Source organism: Malaclemys terrapin, chromosome 4 (assembly GCF_027887155.1).
Source record: "Malaclemys terrapin pileata isolate rMalTer1 chromosome 4, rMalTer1.hap1, whole genome shotgun sequence".
NCBI lineage: Eukaryota > Metazoa > Chordata > Testudines > Emydidae > Malaclemys > Malaclemys terrapin.
The window spans coordinates 133,385,810-133,402,199 of record NC_071508.1 but is presented as its reverse complement, the minus strand read 5'-3'; the positions used below and the strand labels follow the sequence as shown (position 1 = coordinate 133,402,199).

General features: G+C 41.2%; 1 protein-coding gene across 4 annotated transcripts in view; it reads right to left on the bottom strand.

Annotated features, from left to right (window-relative positions):
* Positions 1-1,618: 1,618 nt before the first annotated feature.
* TRMT61A (tRNA methyltransferase 61A) overlaps positions 1,619-16,390 on the bottom strand; it is a 44,490-nt gene continuing 29,718 nt past the window's right edge. For all 4 annotated transcript variants that reach the window (XM_054025474.1, XM_054025476.1, XM_054025475.1 and 1 more), the window contains exons 3-4: positions 16,017-16,283; positions 1,619-3,064 (exon numbers count right to left, since the gene is read on the bottom strand). In XM_054025474.1, the coding sequence (XP_053881449.1) occupies positions 2,736-3,064; positions 16,017-16,283 (596 nt within the window). In that variant the 3' untranslated portion in view covers positions 1,619-2,735. The remainder of the gene's footprint in view (positions 3,065-16,016; positions 16,284-16,390) is intronic.

Here is a 16,390-nt window from a genome sequence, read left to right as displayed (position 1 = left end):
TGTTCATCTCATCGACTTGATACTTCCCATCTCCTAGACTGGGAGCTTTTTGGGACAGGACTGTCAATATATATTTGCACAGCACCCAGCATAATGGAGACCAAGCTGGTTGTGGCTGTTAGGTGCTACTGCAATACAAAAGTTCAACAATAATAACAAGTATCACCTCTGACAATCAGCACACAAAGTGCAGGTGCCGCTAATGCCCACCTGAACTGCTCAGAATTGTGGGGAGGGAGACAAGGAATGAACACATATTTTGTTTTAGACAGAAGACTAAAAATTGATTCAAAACGGACATCAGAGCCTCCGCGTGTGGGACATAAACAAGGTGACACCAGTCAGATTTACCCAGAATGTGAGGCTGGACATAGGTTTGTGAGGCTGGACATAGCTTTGGTAGCATGGAGTGTTAAAAGAAGTTTATAATAAGGGAGATCGTAAGGGTGTTTAAATTAGGGATGTTCCTTGCTGCACAGCGGATATCCAGTTACACAGCCCCTTATCAGTGGAAGCTATGCTGAATTTGCTCTACCTCTTTCAGCAAAAAGGACACCAGGAAGGGATATGGGGCTGGACCTGGCTTTCCAAGAGTTAACATGGTTGGTATCTGAAACACAAAGGCCTTTTACCATTAGAGCACCTTAAAAGGTAGAGAAGGTCATTCTCCTCCACTAGAGTATTTGCTCTTCTTCAATATGGGATCAAATCAATGTTCTGTGAACTCAATGTCAAGACTATGGTTGACTTCAAAGGGCTTTGGATCAGGATATAACAGAGCCAAGCTTGGTTGTCACTCTGTAAGGGCCTTCAGTATTTCCATTTCAAGTTTGCTTGTGGGACTGAAACTTGGCTTTTTCCTTTTTTGTTCTAACTTAAATGTTAAGTCATTAAAAATGTCTGTATCATTGGATCTTAGAATCCCATTCTTAACTCACCCTGCTGGTCCCAGGTATTTCAGCACATGTGGAATGTAAACTTTGTCACTGTTCAGAGATCCAGCACTACCTATGCTCAACAAGGTAGGGCAAGGACAGGCTTGCAATATTAACTTGGCATTTCTCTGGTCTTTTCTGGTTTAAGTTAGGTCCTGACCATTACTTCAATCGCTCTGTGTTTAAAAACACTCACTCACTCACTCACTCACACTCTCTCTCTCTCTCTCTCTCACACACACACACACACACACACACACACACACTCTCACTCTATCACTACATAACTAAACAAATGGTATAGCAACTCACTTACTGCTTCCTCCAAGGCCATTAACATTCATAGGGAATAGAATCATATCATTTCAGGAGGAAAGCTACATCTGTAGAACTTCTTATATAACAGATTGAATTCAACAGAATTGCTTTCTGCCTTTAATCTGCTCAACAGTTTATCTGTGCTGTCCTGGTTGGTTGAGCTTTCTTTAAACCATTACAGATTAGTGTTCTGCTGTGACTAGTTAAAAGCTTAGCTTTGTTTATTTTTGTCAAGAAACCGGGTTCAAATTTTCATACATCAGTTTGCAATATAAAAAGAACATGCCCAGCATGGATCAATATATTTTGTTTTGCACAAAATACAACATACAGGGAAGCAATGAGCAGAGAGATATTACCAGTGATTGGGAAGAACATAATAGAGACTTTATTAAAAAAAAAAAAAAGGAAAGAGGCATGTAGAGCCTCAGAAATATGTACAATAATTTTAATCCGTAAATACAAAATTTAATCTGGTGTTCAAAATAGATCAACCATGCCAACCAGCTTTATATAAGAGACCAAATAATAAGTGGTCTAGTAAATTACTGCTAAAGAAGATTTATGTTTTTATTAAGTTTACATCACTGTTACAATTTATTAAGAGAGAAATCCTGCCAATAGTGATTTTTCCATCATTCAGTTGCAGCAAGTCAAGTAATGTAGCACTTATTAAAAAAAAAAAAAAAAAAATAGAACTCAGATACATTGCTTACAAAGCGGTGTTTAGGTAACATTAAAACACTTTGTGGTAAATTCTCACAATTGACTTACGAAAAGTGAAAACAGCTGATCTATCATAAGATATTGGCCTGAGTGAGCCATCATGGCTGAAGCCTCTAATGATGTTCCCAATATATTCTTATGGACCAGATCCAACAGCTACCATGCTTGTGAGACTTCAGTATAATCTATCTGATTACTAGATGCCAGTTTGGGATGGGAGAAAGAGACCATGTTCTTGAACACACTGCAGCCAAATACTGTGCAGCCAAATATTGTTCCAGGGAAACACCCATTCTGTGACCACTCAATGTGACTGCTGTATGAGCTCACAACTTCAGCATCTAAAATGAGTCAATGAGGATCTTTCCAAAGATCCAAAAATGACATAAATACTGAATAACTTAAGCAAAAACCAACCAGCCAAACAAAACCCCCCAAACAGAGTCTGATTGGGGTTGGGAAATCAAGAAAGGATTCCAAAAAGTAAAAAGAAAACAGCTGATTTTAAACAAAACCTATCAGCAAGTGGCTTTATTTTGCAAATTCCAATGAATTGCCATTAGCTATTAATTTATCTTTCCTGTCTGGCAGAAACAGAGTGCTGTTCCAGATCTTCAACTTTCTGTCTATGCTGGGCTGGTTAGTGCTCATGTGTTATTTAAACAAAGCATATTCCAAATGGATCTGACCATATATGGAATTCCCTGACGAGTAAAAGTTTGGATGACCTTAAAGAACAAACAAACCCAAAGTATGCTAAAATAGACTTTTAGTAGCAAAGGTCAGATATCCAGTATGACCCACCATTTCCTTGAGTGGCACACCACTTTTAAACTGGGCAGTTCCCTGCTGCAGAATACCATATAAGCTACCTTGATTTGATTGGTTGCTGCTGTCAAACCCAGTGCTAGAATTATCCTCAGCTGCTTTTCCAAGGTCAGGGATTTGCAAGCTAATTGTCCTAACATTGTATACTCGAAGCAGAATTTCCAAAGTGTTAATCTCAGTAAAACCATGTTCTTCCATAGCCAGGCAGGTTCTTTGAACTTGTTCAATGCAAGGGGAGAAGGAGCAGATGCGTCCACCTACAAAATAAGACAGGCAGTGGGGGAGAGAGGAAAACAACTTAATTAATCTTCGCCAAATTCTCTCAGTTATGCAAAGCATAACTCTTCGTACAGTGCATGTACATAATTAAAAGACCTAATATGCCTAAGAAATAAAGATCTCCAAGGAGATAACTATGCCGTTTATAGAGTCAACATAAAAATGGTGACGATTTTACAAGCTGTTTCAGCCCACTTTATAAGTACAAATATGATGACAGATTAATCCATTTTTGGAATACACACTTGTCCATGATTTTAGTTCATGGTTCGGCTGCAGAGTTGATCGCATTAGACTGCTGAATTTTTTTGGAATCAACACATATGACCCCTGGACTGATGCAATAAACTGAAGTTGACTCATGCACTAAGATGAAAGTTAGTTTCTAACTCTGCTCCACATTACAGCATTGCCTTTATAATAAAAGCACACACACACACTAACTAAACTGGCTGTGTTTATTTGAGTCAGAGATGGTATGTGTAGACAGAATAAAGTAATCTCTAGTCCATAGATGGAGTGTTATTAAAGCTTCACCCTTCTAGTCAAGCAAGCTCTTCTCATGTCTTCCGAGTATTAAATTAAAAACACATTGTAAAAGGCAACCCTGTGTGGGTTTACTGATTGTTAGATCAGGCAGCTTCATGGCATATGCATCAAAACCTTTGCACCACAAGACAAGACTTTAAATTATATAGTTACTTTCCTTCCCATTGAAGCACCCCCCAGCCTTTTGCTTTTAATTACTGAGTATTTTTACCCCCCCCCCCTCTTCCCCTTTCATTAGCCCCAATGTCACCTTTAGAGCTGGGAATAAAACGATTCAGATTTACTCTAAAAAGCCACAGCCAAATCAGATCAAGGAATTATAGAGACACTGTCTACCATAAATCCAGGTCATGTGGTCTCACTCATGATGTAATGTCCCATGATGCAACTGCCCTTACTGAAAACTTATATCGGGGGAGGGGAATGATGGAAGAACACAAAAACTGAAGCTATAATATTTTCAGATGAAAATGTATATCGATCTGCTTTGCATCCCTTCCCATCTCTCTCTCATGCTCCAGGTCTACTAATCCAGGCAAACCTCCTAAGCACAGTTATGTAAGCAGTTAAAGAACCCATGTATTTGACAGCAAAGCATCCTGCTAAAAATAGAGGCTAAACTGGTCCCACACGAGGACTGGTTTATGTCAAATTTTTTTTGGTTTTTAAAGCTACAGATCTAAAAAAGGACAGTGTCAGGTTTGAATGCAAGTGCTGCTGTAATGCCCCAGTTACAGTGCAGCAATGATGTGCTGGATGGTGACTGGGGGAGCATTCTTTCCGTGACCATTAATCCATTCTGCAGTAAATAGGTTTCAGATTGGATTTTATTTTAGTCTTCTAATAGAGTCTTCCGTGCCAATGGTACTTATCACACATCTTCAAAACAAAGCAGCCTTGTGTCAAGCAATTCCCCGAAGTCACAATTAAAAAAACAAATCAAATAATCACCTGCAAAAGTGACTTTGGGATACTGTGTATTCCACCAAGCTTGATGATTGCAATTTAGTTGCACATCCATACAGCTAGTACCAATTAAACAAAATGTTATATGGATTAACCTGCATGGCTACCAAAAGTACTCTGAAGCTGACAGGATTTTTTTTGAGGGGGGGGGGGGGGGGCAACTAGTACATATTTCTACTACAGTCTTTGTAGACATTACAGCATAGAGGAGAAGCTGGGAGGGGAATTTCTGTTATATAATTAGAAAGCCAGTATGATATATGCATGTTGTAAAGAAAGACATTACATTCTCATTGTGTAGGAAACCAAACAAGTGTCTAACTTTGTTAAATGTCATTTCACAATAAACTCTTTGTCCTCAGAGAAAGAAGTTGCAGAGAAATCAGTGTTCTACTACCCTGTTTCCCCGAAAATAAGACAGTGTCTTATATTAATTTTTGCTCCCAAAGATGCGCTAGGTCTTATTTTCAGGGGATGTCTTATTTTTCAGAAATGAAAAATGCCTTATTATCGGGGAGGTCTTATTATCGGGGGGATGCCTTATATTACAACGAGAGGCAAAACTGTAAGTAGGCCTTATTTTCGGAGGATGTCTTATTTTCGGGGAAACAGGGTAGTGCTTCATTCAGTCTTGTCTTTTTTGGTGGTTTAAACAACAAAGCAAAAATGCTTTACATTTGTAGTAAGTAGATTCTGCTGACTTGTTTGGACTCCGAAGATGGCTTTAGATATACAAATCTGCATTACTTGCCAAAAGCATGAAGCCTGCACGCAGCTGTTGCAATACTGACCATCGGCAGTTCTCATCAAGCCTTGAAACCACAACATGCATTTTTGTTTCATGGGGTGGTTAGCTGACCACAGAATGTCTATACCAAATTTGGCGATGATTAGCAAAACAAACACTGACCGCCCACACACTAGACTGTTCAGAGAGCAAGGGGATTACACAAATCGGGTGTTCAAACCACCTGGTGGTAAAGGAAGAGTTTGTTTGAAATAACTAAGATAACATGCAGAAGGAAGTGCAGAACAAGGGTCACATTGCTTAATGCACTATGGGAAGGCACTCAGATATTACAGTCATGAAGGCGGTATAAGAACCTGTATGTTGTATTCAGTTTTTCTACTTATTTTGGATTAAGTGTTTCCTCTTGTTATTAAATACAAGGTGCACCCCGTAACACACCTAAAAATAAGCCTAAGTGCAGTAACCACTAAGCATCTTGCTTTAAGGCTTCCACTAGTTGGGAGAAGGGTCCCACATACTTTTTCCTGTACAGACCAGCCAGCAGGACAGATTTGGTTTTTATGACATTGGACTTGCTTAGGAGGAGTTCAGCTGGAAGGGATTCAGGCTACTATTCTGCAAGCAAATAAGAGATTTGAGGAGTGCGGGGAAACAATATGAAAGACTGAGAAGCTCTGATTGACGTGGAATTTCTGGAGTAGGGAAAACACTGTTGCTTGAGACACATAACTGCTCATCTGAAAACTGGCTCAGCCTAAGAAAGGATGTGAGGCTTACTGTTAGGACAGAGGTCGACAGGCTTCCCCCGCTACATCAAGCTATGGAAGTGCTGGGGATGGATAGTTTTGAACTTCCCCGACAGTGGGTTGCATTGTGCGTCATACCCTTTGGATTATCAGCTATGCAACACTGGGTACATTACACAAAAAGAAGAACAGGAGTACTTGTGGCACCTTAGAGACTAACAAATTTATTAGAGCATAAGCTTTCGTGGACTACAGCCCACTTCTTCGGATGCATATAGAATGGAACATATAATGAGGAGATATATATACACACATACAGAGAGCATAAACAGGTGGGAGTTGTCTTACCAACTCTGAGAGGCCAATTAATTAAGAGAAAAAAAAAACTTTTGAAGTGATAATCAAGCTAGCCGAGTACAGACAGTGTGATAAGAAGTGTGAGAGTACTTACAAGGGGAGATAGAGTCAACGTTTGTAATGGCTCAGCCATTCCCAGTCCTTATTCAAACCGGAGTTGATTGTGTTTAGTTTGCATATCAATTCTAGCTCTGCAGTCTCTCTTTGGAGTCTGTTTTTGAAGTTTTTCTGTTGTAATATAGCCACCCGCAGGTCTGTCACTGAATGACCAGACAGGTTAAAGTGTTCTCCCACTGGTTTTTGAGTATTTTGATTCCTGATGTCAGATTTGTGTCCATTAATTCTTTTGCGTAGAGACTGTCCGGTTTGGCCAATGTACATGGCAGAGGGGCATTGCTGGCACATGATGGCATATATCACATTGGTAGATGTGCAGGTGAACGAGCCCCTGATGGTATGGCTGATGTGATTAGGTCCTATGATGATGTCACTTGAATAGATATGTGGACAGAGTTGGCATCGGGGTTTGTTACAAGGATAGGTTCCTGGGTTAGTGGTTTTGTTCAGTGATGTGTGGTTGCTGGTGAGTATTTGCTTTAGGTTGGGGGGTTGTCTGTAAGCGAGGACAGGTCTGTCTCCCAAGATCTGTGAGAGTAAAGGATCATCTTTCAGGATAGGTTGTAGATCTCTGATGATGCGCTGGAGAGGTTTTAGTTGGGGGCTGAAGGTGACAGCTAGTGGTGTTCTGTTATTTTCTTTGTTGGGCCTGTCTTGTAGGAGGTGACTTCTGGGTACTCGTCTGGCTCTGTCAATCTGTTTAAGCATTCTTAAAACTACAATACCCACCTGCTGAAGTGAAAAAACAGATTGACAGAGCCAGACGAGTACCCAGAAGTCACCTCCTACAAGACAGGCCCAACAAAGAAAATAACAGAACACCACTAGCTGTCACCTTCAGCCCCCAACTAAAACCTCTTCAGCGCATCATCAGAGATCTACAACCTATCCTGAAAGATGATCCTTTACTCTCACAGATCTTGGGAGACAGACCTGTCCTCGCTTACAGACAACCCCCCAACCTAAAGCAAATACTCACCAGCAACCACACATCACTGAACAAAACCACTAACCCAGGAACCTATCCTTGTAACAAACCCCGATGCCAACTCTGTCCACATATCTATTCAAGTGACATCATCATAGGACCTAATCACATCAGCCATACCATCAGGGGCTCGTTCACCTGCACATCTACCAATGTGATATATGCCATCATGTGCCAGCAATGCCCCTCTGCCATGTACATTGGCCAAACCGGACAGTCTCTACGCAAAAGAATTAATGGACACAAATCTGACATCAGGAATCAAAATACTCAAAAACCAGTGGGAGAACACTTTAACCTGTCTGGTCATTCAGTGACAGACCTGCGGGTGGCTATATTACAACAGAAAAACTTCAAAAACAGACTCCAAAGAGAGACTGCAGAGCTAGAATTGATATGCAAACTAGACACAATCAACTCCGGTTTGAATAAGGACTGGGAATGGCTGAGCCATTACAAACGTTGACTCTATCTCCCCTTGTAAGTACTCTCACACTTCTTATCACACTGTCTGTACTCGGCTAGCTTGATTATCACTTCAAAAGTTTTTTTTTTCTCTTAATTAATTGGCCTCTCAGAGTTGGTAAGACAACTCCCACCTGTTTATGCTCTCTGTATGTGTGTATATATATCTCCTCATTATATGTTCCATTCTATATGCATCCGAAGAAGTGGGCTGTAGTCCACGAAAGCTTATGCTCTAATAAATTTGTTAGTCTCTAAGGTGCCACAAGTACTCCTGTTCTTCTTTTTGCGGATACAGACTAACACGGCTGTTACTCTGAAACTTGGGTACATTACAGTCGTCACACAGATGTAAATCTAGTTTCCAGCATTCACAGTTCTTATGAGCCCTGTTGTCCTTTAGGCAGCAAGAGGCATTTAGAGTTTAAGAGACTGGACTTTGAATTGCTTTGTTCGACCACGTTGAGGAGTCCTTCATGAATGGAGTAAAGACACGTGCTCCCCATTCGCTTGCATGTGCACTGCTCTGTTTCTAGACAACCAGGGATGGACTGGACCCAACAGTAGTAAAAACAGCTCAAAAGCTGAAACTTCTTAACTGAGTTTGGCTCATTTGAGTGCTTTCCTCTGAGAAAAATCTACTGCTACTACATTTGCTTAATGAGATCTATGTGTCATCATAAATTGATAGAGTAATTATCTGAGATTAATCCTGCTCACATTGGGAAGCTGTGTGAGCTTTTTGATCTGAGGCACTGTCTAAAAATGTATGTTTATTCATGTATAATGCATCTGACAAGTACTACAGTTGAGGGGAAGAGAATAATGAGTCTGTATGAAAGCGTCTCCCCCCCCTTCCTGTTACAGGCAGTGAATTTGTTGGAAATGTTTAACGCAGAGGTTAAATCTCACCAAGCTATAGGCTGGGGATGAGCCCATAGAGTGTCTGGCAGCCACTATAAATAAGTAGGGGATTGAGAGTTTACAGAAGTCAAAGCACAGCTCAGGTTGGAAAGATTAGAGAGAGAGAGAGAGATACAAAAAGGGGGTGGGGGTAAGAGATAATATTTGGCACCTGCATAGTGCTTTGTATGTTCAAAGCACTGGACAGACATCTAATTAATAATGAAGGGACACAGCTTAGTAAAGACCAATGTCTATTCTGGGTCACTTAAGTGAAACCTGAGAATAACTCTGCTGACTTGAAGAGTAATTCCAAATTTAGCAGAATTTGGCTCTTGGTTATTTGCCTGAGCAATGATGAACATATCCTTGCCGTCAAGAGGAATTTTGCTTAGCTAAAAACTGAGCTGGTACTTCTAGATATGACCCCAGTTAAAAAAGAAAAACTGGCAATGCCCCCCCTTTCACAAGAATTCTAACGCACACTTAATATTCAAAAGGATACATAATATAAACACAAATTATGCACTCTTGTCTTTTGCAAGTTCTCTCTTCTAGATATAGGTGCTCTGCTAGGTTAATTTGTCACTGGTGTGTTCTGAAAGACTACGAGCAGAGAATCTGGAGTTAGCAAAGCACCATTAAGTTCCACATGAAGGGGCCAATTATTCTGAACGTTGAAAGTGATTCTGTGATGTAGGAGATACAATACGTAATTTTATTTTTCTTAGGAAAAAAGAACATAATTCACAGTGTTTTGGGATTTCAGTGTAGTGTCACAATAAGAGCGTTAAATTACAAGGATCCCAGAAAAAAATAGGCACTAATAGTTTGTGGGGGCGAGGCAGCAGTGTCACAGAAAAGCATCACGATGGCATTTACTCCGTGCTAGTAGGGCACTAAAAATATTGCATTTCCAATGGGGGACAGAATGTCCTTTAAGCAAGTGTACATGTGGGTGATGCAATGAAATTAGAGGATCCGGTTGTCAGAGAAAATGAAAGATCTCTCGATTCAGAAAATATTCACTGAATCATTTGCCAGACTGTTAACAAGAATTTTATGTACAATATTTTTTGGGTGGTGGGTGCATTCCCAAAAGGCATTGGATAAGAGTCAGCTGTGATTGCACCACTGTGTGCAAGGCTGGCCTGAGGAGTTGTGTGGGGGGTATTTCAGGTTTGTTCCATCCCTGTTTCTTACTGTAGGAGCAGCATAGCTCAACTGCTTCGGCCTTTGGTTCATACATAGTTACTTGTGTCTTAAGAAATGTCCACAGTTGTGGGATTGGCGCTGCTGTGAGGCTCCTACCTACTTGGGGGCTGTATGTGGAGTCTGCTGAATCTGAGCACTTATATAGGGCTTTACAATAACTAAGTGTCACAACATCCCTGTGAAGTGTGTAGAATACCTGTTTTACAAATGGGGTAACTAAGGCCAGAAGGCTATAGGACTTGACAAGGGCCAAAGAGGGAGGCTGTGTCACAGCTAGGAGTAGAATGAAGGAGACTCTTGTTCTCCATCCTATGCTTGACCAATTAGACTACATGGCCTCTCACGCTACAGCCTCTCCTCTGTGGCTTTGTTTATAGTATTTTTTTTTAACCTCAAATTAACAGATTGCTATTTAATCCAAGACAGCTAACACATTTACAAAGGCTAGCTCTGACACTCTACAAAGGTTTATTCCAGGGGGCAAATGTTTGTAGTTGATCCTAGAACAAACTTACATGGCAACAAGAGCGTCACCAAAAGTTTGAGTACTGTGTGTCCTGGGGGAGGACAGTCTTCCACTTAGGGTACCTGTCTGCTAGATTTAATTCCCTGCCTTGCCGCAGACTCCCTGTGTGACCATGGGCAAGTCTTTTAGTCGCTCTGTGCCTCAGTTCCCCATCTGTAGAATGGGGATAACAGCATTTCCCTACTTCACAGGGGTGCTATGATTACAAACCCATTAAAGACTGCAAGGTGCTCAGATACCACAACGACAAGGTCTTCAGTATTTATAATGCCAAGAGTGTCTGTACTAGCCTGTAAAAATGTGTTAGCGACCTCTAGTTAATTGGCAAGTGATTAACTTGAGGTTAACCAGTGTAGACAAGTCCTCTGTGACTCAAGTTCACGACTGCTCAGTAGAGGATCAGCTCAATTGCAGGTGATCAGCGGGGAGGTAGCTTGCAGCAAACCCTACTATTATTAGCATCAGTCCTTATGTCACTGACTTCTTCTCCCCACCAGAGTCTGGTCAGGAGTCTTCCCCACCAACCCCCAAATTGGGAAAAACCTGTGGCATGGTTTTCACTTCTCTCTAGGCCAGCCCTGGGTGGCTATAGGCAGGGGACCATAAATAACCTAGGAGGCTCAAGAAAGAAAGTCAGTGAAACCTTTTGCATGCTGGAAACAATGTACACTGAAGGTTTTTTAAAATTGAAAGCTGAGGTTAGCCCAGTGCAAATAATTCCTTACTCTCCTCACAGGGCTGTTGGGGGGGGGATTATGTAATATTTTTATAGACACTTTCTGAGAGAATAATGAGACCTAACAGATAATGATTACAACACAGCATTCTATATTGTTGTGCTGGGGAAAAATAGGAGCAAAAGGCCTGTTTTAAACCTATTTTGAACAAAGAAAACAAAGTTCTTGGGAAGAAAAAGAAAGAATACTCTGATGAAGTGCAGAGCATCGGAGTTGTACTGTACTGTAGGTAGATGAACAGACACAAGCCCTCAGAGGAAGACTTTTAGAGGAACCTTTCACTGATAAGGCATAACCTCAGTGGACCAATTATCTGCCCTGGCCAAGCACCACAATAGGCTAACCTGCCAACACTGTGTCATCTGCCTCAGTCGATATCTTAAGAGTAACTGCAAGTTTCTCTCTTTTAATTAATGGGTGTACGACACTTAAGTTGAAGCGGGAAGTCTGGATAAAAGGGTTAACGCTGCACACACACAGAAAAAGGGATTGTTTCTATAAGTTCAGTACTCAGACTGTTGATCTAAGCAGCACCAAAAATTGGTTTATAAGACAAGGGTCTTGAGTAAAACCCACTGAACATACAGCTGCACTTTGCCTGCATCGTTACAAGAAAATTTAAAAGCCTGCATGAACACAATTATAGACGCAAGCTTCTGCCTAGTCTTCTGCAGCCTTGAAAGCATTGGATAACATTTATGATGGAGGGAAAGGAGGTTGGGAAATTAATATTAGAAAGCTTTGGTTCAACACTATTCAGCTGTGAGATTTCTGTAAGTAACGAGTTCCAGAATATCTAGGAACTATACACACAGGTTATTTTTTTTAAATTATGGAGCTATAGTGACAGATTTCTAGCTTTGTTGTTTTGATTCAGCCTGAAGGGATTAATAAGATCTTAGCCAAAAATCAAGGTCAGACACTGTGAACAGCAGCCATTACTGTGAAAAAACATCAATCGGCAGATGCTGCCGAGGAAAGAGCATAGGTCTGGGCATGGAAGCAAGACAGGCCGTGACGCTCTGCCGAGTCACTGAGATATTAGAAGGCAATGTTTTTTGCTGAAAGTATGAAAAGTGAAATCAGCAGAGAAGGATGCAGCTAAGGTTCAGAGGAGTCTGAATGGGCACAGATCATATAATTAACAACAAATAAGGGCCTTCGAGCCACAAACCCACCAGCCATTTTATTCTCCAAGCTCTCTACAATATAGCAGTGCTTTAAATGGGAGGCCAGGACAATCTGAGGCAGGGACATGAGTGATAAATGTATCCTTTAAACAAGGCTATTAACCATCAGCCTATGAAAATAATGAATTACAGCTATTTAGAGCTTGGGACTGAGTAGAGGAGGAAAAATAAATACTTCTCTTAAGGCTTTGTTGACCATGTACTCTAAAAGTTAGCTCTTAATATCCTCCTAGGTGATATTTTTATTACAAATACTGTTTTTGTTGTGTTTCATTTTTTAAGGAAGAGACAAGAGAATGGTGTACTTTGCACCTGCTTATTCCAGTCTTAATTTTAAGCATATATCCTTAAGACTTTAAGAAATAAAATGACTACTATCCAACAGCAATGTAGTAATTTTTGTATTATGCATTGTGGCCATCTTACTTAGAATAAAATCTCTTGTATGAACAGCTTATATGTGACCGCACATAGGGAGGGATGTGTGGGAACGCATTTTCTCTAATGATAATTACCACTCAACTCATCACTAAGAGTTTCGGTGAGTAAAGACTCTAAGTGTACTCTGCAGAAGAGCTTTTGATTATGTGAAATCAGCCAAACAAAAGGCACATTCAAATATTCTGTTGGGGGTTTTCAGTCACCTTGCTAGCACTTTTTAGTTTTCCAAAATATATAAACAATCAGCATTGTTTCCAGTTATACTATACCCACAAAAAGAATAGATTTTCATCACTGATAATGGAAAAGCTACTTCATGTTGTAAATCAGTCTTCAGCACAACAAGCTAGCACAAAACCCAAATGATGAGTTAGGGTATGTCTACACTGCACTAAGCCTGGGCTCTGACTCAGGTTTGAGTCCAAGCCCCCATTCTGTCCACACACGAATCAGTCTGACTCAGGTCAGCAAGCACTCAGGACCTGGCTCCTAGAACCTTGTTGGTGGGGGAAGGGAAGCGGTGTCTGAGCCTAAGTACTGCTGTGCCTCAAGTCCAAGCCCTGCCAGAGTGGACGTAGCACAAGCGACAGACCCAAGTCAGAAGGTCTGCGTAGTGCAGTATGCACACATTAGCATGGCTGAGAAACCCAGGTCCAACAACTGTAAACCCAAGTTTACAATGCAGTTTGGACACTCAAGTGCGGGCTTAGAATCACCGAGTCCACAAGCCCAGATGCCACTGATCCAGGCTTAGTGTGCCGTACAGACATACCTTTAGAGCACTGTCAGTTCTCAGGTACTGTGGTTTGTTTACAATGATCCTAACTACAAAAGGCGATAAACAATTTTGCCTTTCTACTGCTATGTAATACAAGGTGACCTATAAGCAACCACGTGACATTTGTTCTACTTTGCACTGGGTAAGTGGACGCTACATTACAGTACACAGTAAGGTATAGCTCCAGAGCTACATAAATAAATCAGCTTTCCAGGATCTCAAACACTGGAATGTTCCAAGGATTCGAAGCCTAGAAAGATTCAAGCATGGCTACTTAGCAGTCTCAACATATACTGGCTAAATAATTCAAGTTGTACTGTGCAATTCAGCTCCTTCATCTGAACCGAGGAGTCAGCTGAGAATTATGCTCACTGGATTAGATAATTTGAGCATGGGAAGGGCATTACACAGCGCCGTATGAATTAGTTTCTCTCTCAGCAGACACTGGAAGCAGCTATGAATGCAGCTGTAACCCTTGCAAGCACAGACCATTTATTATGGGATTTTTGTTTGTCATTTTAAAGTATATGTTGCTTCTGGCAAACCGTTAGAAATTTTTCAGTGGCAGCTGAGGGAACTCCACACATAAGAACCTGGCTGAATCAGGGCCTAACACGTGCTGAACTTTAAGTATATGCTAAAGTCCCTCGTCTTGAATGTGACCTAAGAATGTAGTTAAAATTAGGCACAATCTTCCGTGCCTTAATGAACAGAAATGGACTTCAGCGTGTGATCAACTAAGTCCCTTGCTGAATCAGGGCCCTAGCAAGGGGTGCTCTGCATCGTGCAGGAACAGACTCTTGATTAAGAGAACTCTCTTTATGGCTAAACTAGAGCATCTGGTAAGGACATCACAACTCATCCAAGGTGTTGTCTACACAGGAACATTTTGTTTTGTTATAAGTTAAGGTGTGACTGTAAACCAGTGGTTCTCAACCTATACCTCTACCCCGATATAACGCTGTCCTCGGGAGCCCAAAAAATCTTACCGCGTTATAGGTGAAACCGCGTTATATCGAACTTGCTTTGATCCACCGGAGTGCGCAGCCCGCCCCCCCCGGAGCACTGCTTTACCGTGTTATATCCGAATTCGTGTTATATTGGATCACGTTATATCGAGGTAGAGATGTATTTACCATTGTGGGCCGGAAGTGTTGTTTAAGATCTATTACACACACACATACACACATCTTTCCAGTGAAATGTCAGAGATTTGCTTTCGTCAGTTATGTTACTAGTTCTTCCCACACACTCTTGGAGCTGTTAGAATATGTTTGACAGAGGTTCAAAAGCTTTTTATATGTGGCACATGACAACTGCAGCTCTCTATCTGTTATGTGGGCCACAACCACACAATATATATATACACACTACCTGTATAGCCCTGAGGATCTCACATGGGCCGCAGCTGTGTGCGGATTGGGCCACAAGCAGCTCACGGGTTGAGAACTGCTGCTGTAAACCAACAAAGACTAGTATAACACACTTATTCCAGTATAACAGTGGCTTTATTCGGTTTAAGTTATGTTGCTTATACCAGAATAAGAGTGTTCGTGCAGGGGCTTATATCAGTATAACTGTACCAGTGTAACAGGTAAAACTTTCCCATGAAGAAAAGGCTTAGGATCCCACTCTCATTGAAGTTAATGACAAAATTCCCCACCAACTTTAAAGGGGTAGGATAAAGAAAGAAAGAAAGTGAGCGTGCTTAAGGAAAACCACTTCTCTTCAGGGATTATATGTGGTGTTTATCGAATCTCTCCTACCCAAAACCTGCAATGATTAACAGGAAGTGTTGTTTAAGATCTATTACACACACACACACACACACACACACACACACACACACACACATCTTTCCAGTGAAATGTCAGAGATTTGCTTTCGTCAGTTATGTTACTAGTTCTTCCCACACACTCTTGGAGCTGTTAGAATATGTTTGACAGAGGTTCAAAAGCTTTTTATATGTGACACATGACAACTGCAGCAGCTGTCACAGAAACCTGTGGGAGAAAGTTGTTTTTCTTCTGCTAAGTCTTTCTCTGTAAATGTGAAGACTTTTTTGTAGTCTGAGAAAGACACCAGACTTGACACCAGAATGGAGATCACACAACAGAATGGGGATACCCCTAACATGTAGGCTCAAAGACAGAAGCCATGCACCCACGCAAATACAGATCGATGTACAGAAGAGAAGATACCTTCAATTTTTAACGCTGATTGTGCATGTCCTATAGCTTCCCACGGTGACGGAATGTCTAGGAACACTGCATCTGCAACATTTGAGACCCCAAACCCGTTTTTACAGACATCCTGATTCTTCACTGTAACCAGGTGTTCTACTTGATGCTCCTGGAACTCCTCCTTCGCTTTCTCTGCCCTCTGTTGGTGGAACTCCACTGTGTACAGATGCCCTGTTGGAGCCACTGTCCTGATGATAGCATGAGAAAGGGAACCACTTCCGGTACCTAAACAAAAAAACAGCAGCTTTGAAACACTTCTTGACATGAAGCTCTAAGTGACTGTGGAATTGTCTTCCCAAGAAATCAGCATAAGTAGGACCCTACCAAATTCA